This window comes from Triticum dicoccoides, chromosome 7B (genome assembly GCF_002162155.2).
Source record: "Triticum dicoccoides isolate Atlit2015 ecotype Zavitan chromosome 7B, WEW_v2.0, whole genome shotgun sequence".
Classification (NCBI taxonomy): Eukaryota; Viridiplantae; Streptophyta; class Magnoliopsida; order Poales; family Poaceae; genus Triticum; species Triticum dicoccoides.
This window is the reverse complement of record NC_041393.1, coordinates 735,821,810-735,829,098: the sequence shown is the minus strand read 5'-3', so window position 1 is coordinate 735,829,098 and position 7,289 is coordinate 735,821,810. Positions and strand designations below refer to the sequence as shown.

Here is a 7,289-nt window from a genome sequence, read left to right as displayed (position 1 = left end):
CCAGGAATTAGGCAAGCTCCAGGCCGACCCAGGCAGGCTTCTTTCACTGTAGCTTACCGTAGCATTATATGTACAATAATCACTACGGTCAACGAAGCAAACAACCATCACGCCCCAGGCAGGCTGCCTGGGGCCTGTCTCCGCCACTGCGCAAATCCATACGCAACAGAAACCTTTGTATTCGCAAATCCAGCGGCGGCGCCAGGAATTAGGCAAGCTCCAGGCCGACCCAGGCAGGCTGGGTTGGATGAACGGCTAATGTACACCAAACGTCTGCACGACCCAGAGCTCTGAAACTTGTGACTTTTCGCATTTTCTTTTCGTAGTTGTACACATGGACGACACAATCAGATGACACTGCCACAAACCATCCCTTTCGTGCAATGAACTTAACATCCGTAACTGCAGTGAGAACGATCATCTTATTAGCATATCAGTGTACATATGGTGGAAGAAACTTATGTTGACAAACAAGTCAGAGTGCTTGCCAGGTTCTGCTGAGACCTTAGTCAAACCGGCCACTTTCTGCCAGTAAACACATCTGACTAAATTGTTAGTCCAATATAAGCAAATATGACCTAAATACACACTCAATAACGGCTGGAATACTGCCATGAGAAAACAGTGGGTAAAAACATTTGCAATCTACCATCACCAAAGATAGGCTTTTCTTGGTATTTGGCAATCAAAAGAAACTGTATATGCTCTTATGAATAAAATAAAAAATGCTTGGGCTGCGAGCATCTTTTTTGTACAGAGGGCATGAGGTAATAAATTTCTTTCTTTATATTAATTAGTAACTACCAAAGCAATACAGTAACTTGCCTGTGTGTTATAGTTCCATGTCTTAACATTCCCAAGTGAGGTACCCACTATAATCCTGTATGATAAGAAGGTATTAAATGCAGGATAATCGCAGCTAGTGCATTCACTTGAAAAAGAGGTTTAATATTCAAATGTCTATATTATTCTATGCTCTTACAACGGCTCTTTCTGATGTGCATCTATGCAATAGATTTTCCCAGCTGTATCATCTATGATCTGACCAAGCAAAATTCATGTGAACATTTGAGAAACCACCCCCAAGATGGAGGATCTGGGAAGAGAGGAAAAATGAAAACCCCAAAACCAATACCTGTATTAAAGGTGGCATTGTCTGCTGCGTTGTTAGTTCATCAAAGAAGAAAAACAAAAGGAAGCATCAGTACAATTCACTAAAGCATCGGTACAAGAAAATCAAAATATAAGTCACAAGACCACAAAATTATGTTACTATATTTTCTGTTCGTAATATTACATAATAAAAAGTATTTTTTTACAACCGATATATATATTCTTACATTCTCGTTTGACTATCGACATCAGGAAAAATTATGAGAAGTAAAAATATGGTGCAGTGATGTAAAAATAGAGGGGGTGAACAATAACTATTCTTCACCCTGGGTGATGAATAGTCTGACCCTACAAATATAAGGGGACTACTGTGATTATATGGACGTATTAAAATAACTAAAAAAGAATTTGATCTAGAAGTGTGTTAATTTGGCATTCCAACTACAATCAAAGATCATTTGCACGACCACTAATTAGATAGACAAAGTTGTGTAAGTTAATATTCTTAGAATGACGCACCTCATTGGCATCAAAAACCACATCCAAATGCACCTCATTGGCATCAAAAACCACATCCAAGTGCACCTCATCAACCATGGTGTCTGACTCTTTAATGAGCTTGTTTGTAGTTATATCCTCAATTGCAAGGCCATCAATCATCACTTTGGTGCTCCACACAGTAGATTCATTGGCACGATCTGTGAGGGCATTGCCCTGCGGTTGCAATGTTATTCCAACATTACACTTGGATCGTGGCATGATAATGCCTTTGGGTGGCTGTGTGCAGTATGCAAGGGGTCTTACACCCCTGGTAACCAATACTAGTTCACATATCCCCACTGAACAAAAAAAAAATTACTCGAAATATTGGACCCCGAAAGCCATAGTTTCCCTTTCATTTGTCTTCATTACTTTTCTGACATTGTTTGCTCTTACTTGCACCATTATCCATTACACACAGGTTTCATTTGTATCGGCTGATAATTAACTAGACAAAGCATTGCAAAAAGTTTTATTTTTTAGATTAGCGATCCTAGTGGTTGTATCATGTGTTGATGCACACACACACACACACACACACACACACACACACACACACACACACACACAACTGGTGAGACATATCAACAAACAAAATTCTGACTTGTGATTTGTGAGCAAGAGTTAAATTTATTCCTATTGATTTAATACTTCTTGAAAAAGGAAAGAAGTGTAAGCTAATCTAATCTACATATAATAGTACTATTGGCTATATTGTGGTATTAAAATAATTGACTGAAGAATCAATTTGATCGAGATGTTTATTAATTCAGCTCTATAACTACAATGAATGATCATGTGTGCTCAACGCTAACTAAATGCAAAGCTTTGCAAGTTAGTATTCTTAGACAACTCACCTCACTGATTTTGTCACTTGCTTCTTGTGGCTCACTTACATCAAAAACCACATCCAAATTCACCTCATCAACCACATTGATTGTCTCTTTGATGAACATGCTTTTAGTAATATCCTCAAATGCAATACCATCATTCACTTTGGTGCTCCACACAACAAACTCATTGGCACGCTGCATATCTATCGGCACATTGCCTTGCGCCTGCAGTGTTATTTCAATGTTACACTTGGATCGTGGTGGCATAATGTCTTTCTGCGGTTGTGTGTTGTATGACTTGGGGCTCATATTTTGGACATTGAAGGCAATGTAAGAGTCCGTCTCATTGGTTAGTTGAATCTCGCAGGACATCTGTTTGTTAAGGGCAAAAGGGAAATGTAGTTTGAGTGGCTCAATTCCAAGCATATCATCCTCCTCCAGGCAAGAGCTTATCTGCAAGAGAAGTGCAGGACATATATGTATTCAGTACGATAAAGATGCTTGGCCAGGGACATTCAAGGATTTACCTTCCCAAATGTATATTCATTGGCATTGTTGATTTCCTCGTTTACAACTTCCATGTGGCTGATATCATTTATTATATCCCATATAAAGGGCCGCTTGGATGGTTCACGTTCTTGGCAGAGTAACCCAATTTCGATGCATTTTGCTACTTGTTGGTAAACCAGTGGTGTTTCCTTTCCTGATTTTTTCCATCTGTGCCTCCATCTCCTAAGTACCTGTCATCCCACAGAATATGGCATAAATAGAATAAATCAAAGAGTTTTAAAAAATAACCTCAAAAGTGATGGGACATAATGACTCGTACCACAAAACCCATAGTTAGATGCAGGTGCTAGATGCCTAGGATCGATGCAAAAAAGTCTATCATCAAGCACATAAGCTCCAATATCTTTTCCCAAATCGAGCATCGCATGTGTTCTTTTTTGCTTCAAGAGAGATGAAAAGGCTTGATACATAAAAAAATCATAGAGATAAATGTGAATGACCATATGGATGGATTTTCTCGTTGCATGCACGTAGTGAAGGTGTGGGTACTTATTCTTCTTCCGGATATTGTTGATTCTATATAACCTACTTTTGTGTTTAATCCAACCTATGTTTTTAATCTTATGCAAACTACTTTGTTTATAGGAATTACGTGAATATATCTAGTGCAAATATGGTTGTATGTAGCCTTTGATGAAGGTTCAACGATACTTGGTCCTCTTGGTGCGGTGCTGGGTGGCCATCTGGTGGCGATACTTGCTGTGGCAGGGGTGGTTACTTTTCAGGAGAAATGGGGAGCCCGCGGTGGCAGTGGTAGGCTGGTAGCAGTGCGCACATGTTGTTGGTGATGGTGGTAGTGGCAGGAGTGTGTGGATGGATGAATTTGTGTTCGTGACGGGACAGAGATGTTTGTACGTGCGGCGGCTAGGGAGGAATTAAACCTATTAAGCTATGTGTGAAGAGTGGCCAACCAGCTATGCCACATGGCGCAAATTGGTTGGCCGCGGTGAGAATTCTTTTGAAATTTTGTTTAGATAAAGGTGTGGATTATTTTTAAATGTATTTCTTTTTCTTTTTCGATGGAGGCGAGGACCTCTGGTATTTTTTAAATGGAGGGTTATGCAAAGTTGCACTCACTGGTAGGCTGCGGTGGTATTTTTTTTCCTTTTTACTTTTTTTAGATGAAGGTGAGGATATTTTTTCTGAGAAGTTTTTTTAGACGGAGGACTTTATGTTTTTTTTTAAATGAAAACATGCACACAGCTTTCTCTCAAGTGGCGCCACAGGATGGCGCCCCAACCACTAGTTAGGTAGTGTAGTGTGTGGAAGTGAAGACAAACGTGATTGTGGTCGAGGACAAGCAACAAAGATGGTAGTGGGAGCTGTGTGTGGCATGGGGGCCAATATATGGGCCTGGTATGTTCTTCGTTTGGTGGAGGCACTATTAATTAAATAATAATGATTGTTTTACTTAGATCTCATTTGATTTTGAGTGAACGTGAAGCTATTTTGGGATGTTAATTAATTAAATAATAATGATTGTTTTACTTAGATCTTATTTGAATTTGAGTGAAATATCAAACATTTGGGAGTTTATTTGAATATTTAAATAGAGTGGGAATAAAAGGACTTCCCCAAAATGCCCCAATTGAATTTTGGCTGCTTTGGAATTTTTAATTAAGTTTTGAAACATTCATACATTTTGAAATCAAAGGAAATTAAACGAGAGAGGATAATATGACTTCCTCAATATATAGAATTTGTTTTTTAATATTATTGGGTTATTTATTTGGAAGTTAAAAAATTCTGGGAATTATTCTGAACCCTAAATTAAATTTTAGAGAATATTTATAATCCCCAAAATAGAGTTTATTAAAATTTGGAATTATAATTAATTAAAAATAATGTTGTTTTGCTTACATCTTATTTGATTTCATTGAAATCTGAAGCTATTTTAGGATTCTAATTAATTAAATAATTGTTATTATTTTACTAAGATCCTATTTGAATTCAAATGAAATCTGTAGCTTTTAGGAGTTTATTTGTATATTTTAAAAGAGAGGGAATAAAAAGACTTCCCCAAAATGCCTCCATGGAATTTTGGTTGCTCTAAAACTTTACTCGAATTTTTAAATATTCATACATTTTGGGAATATTCATAAGTTTTTCAACCGTGTATCCATCCGGAGGCTCAACGTCTGACTTTTCCGGTGAAAAATTATTTTCTTCCATTGTGTCCTCTCGTGATCATCTATATTGTTGTTATAGGTTGAAAAGCTACGTATCTATACCGAAAGGAGTTCTGATTCAATTAAAATATGAAGTTTCAATCATATCTTTAAGACTATTAACTCTTTTGAGTTAATTCTCTCTCCTGCCATTCTAAAGCACTATAAGGATGCATAAGACATATAACATTTAAATTATGTTGTTCTTTGCACCATGCCATATTTTTTCTTGTGTTCTTTTGAATTCTTCGATATGGCATGATTGTTTACTGGATGTTATTTGCTCACGTTAGATTGATTAGAGAGCGAAAATAGAATAATACCAGGCTTATACTACTACAAGTGAAGACCAGCATGGCCAGTTGCATCTCTTGTTCATGCCCATGAACCTATATTTTTGTATGCATTTAGTACCTTTTGAGTAGTATGCATGAGTAGGAATATGTATGATAAATATTCAGTATGATCCCAGAGTAGTTCAATGAGTATGGCTGAGCTTTCTTATGCTTGTCTCCATCGTTGTAGATAATACTTGTTGACAAAAGTAGACGGGGATTTAGTGAAGTGATTTTGTGGAAAGATGTGAGCAACAATGTAGTAATCAGGATTGACTTAATTAGCGAACTACCAGGGCGGAATAGGTATGTATGGTGGCAAAGTATATTGTTAACATCATGGGGAATGTGTTCTATTAAAAATATCCACCCATGAGAGTGCACACAAGTGGACCCCTTGCCCAAGCTTAAAAGATCAACCACCTTTTCATTATTAGTAGCTTCTGTGTGCAGCAGACATTATACACTTTGGCTTAGTTGAATAGATTGTAGTGACACTTGCTCGATGGTACTAATGGATGTAGCTATGTAGGTGAGATGGGACTACCAGGGGCTATGGGTACTCTTCTGAAAGACTTGGTCTTAGTTTTCAGACAGAGCCTTGTGGGGAACGTGTGCGAACCTCTGCAGAATGTATAATCTAAGTACTTAGTTGTGTCCCATTTATGCACAATTGTTGAGTGGTCTCGCCACATTTAATAATTTAAGTGGGTTTCATCAACTAAGGTGATAGATTGAGTTGGAGGTGCCCAATTCAACCAGATGTTATATGCAGAGATTGAATAATCTTTTGATAGTAGGATAAAATTGGCTTTATGCAAAATAAAATTTAGAGCTTTCCATTTTAGCCATATCCTTGCATATAGATGATAGGTCTCACTTGGGTGTGACTTGTCGGTACACTCAATATACTAACCTGCATGACTGCAACTTATCATGTCAAGGATTTTATATGACGAGTAACAGATGCGACGTAGGGTTATGATGTCCATACTCAACTTTGTCAGTGGCGTTGATGGGACTCCGTAGTTTTATTTGTTATTTTTTGCTATGTGAACTAGCCTGTGGGCTATGAGGTAATAAACACTCTGGGTTTACGTTATATTCTTACATGTGATTTGTTTTGTGGTATTTTATCAAGTATTGTTTGTGCTAGCTACTAAGATTCAGTTCAGATAGTAGCATATTGACCATAGAGATTCAAATACTTCCATATCTGGGTCATTACACATTCTCCCAAAAATACGGCAACCAAGGAAAACACATATTGGACGCTTGGTCATTTTATTTACTTCAAGCCTGCACGCTTGGGCACTCGTTTACTCAAACCCTTAAGAATTCAAGAAGAAGAATCTATTACTTGAACTAACACTACTACACCGGCATACAAAAATACTATTAACAATACTAGACTAACATATAAAAACCATAGAGATGCGGGAGACCACCGAGATGGATTTGGGGTGGTGGAGGCGGCGCCACATAAGGTAGTTGAGGGGGAAATGGCTTCTAGCGCTCATAGTCAGGGCGAATCCCTAGCCAGGACACACACATGTGTGTAGAGGGCAAAGAGGAAGTTGGAGCCGACATCGAGGTTGATGGTTTATGTCGTGCAATCGAATCATCTCACCAAAAAAGCCAGACAGAGGAAGTTGAAGCCCTCTAAGTAGGGGGTACATCAATGAAACGGTTCTTCCGACAAGAGGCCTTAGGCAAAATCTCACTTACAG

The 7,289-nt window shown here is 38.1% G+C and overlaps 1 protein-coding gene across 1 annotated transcript in view; it reads right to left on the bottom strand.

The window, feature by feature from the left end:
- Positions 1–7,289, bottom strand: part of LOC119339601 — an 18,198-nt gene that overhangs the window by 6,790 nt on the left and 4,119 nt on the right. Inside the window, exons 8-14 of the mRNA XM_037611591.1 lie at positions 3,014–3,226; positions 2,511–2,939; positions 1,633–1,827; positions 983–1,041; positions 826–880; positions 369–402; positions 58–146 (exon numbers count right to left, since the gene is read on the bottom strand). Coding sequence (XP_037467488.1) covers positions 58–146; positions 369–402; positions 826–880; positions 983–1,041; positions 1,633–1,827; positions 2,511–2,939; positions 3,014–3,226 — 1,074 coding nt within the window. The remainder of the gene's footprint in view (positions 1–57; positions 147–368; positions 403–825; positions 881–982; positions 1,042–1,632; positions 1,828–2,510; positions 2,940–3,013; positions 3,227–7,289) is intronic.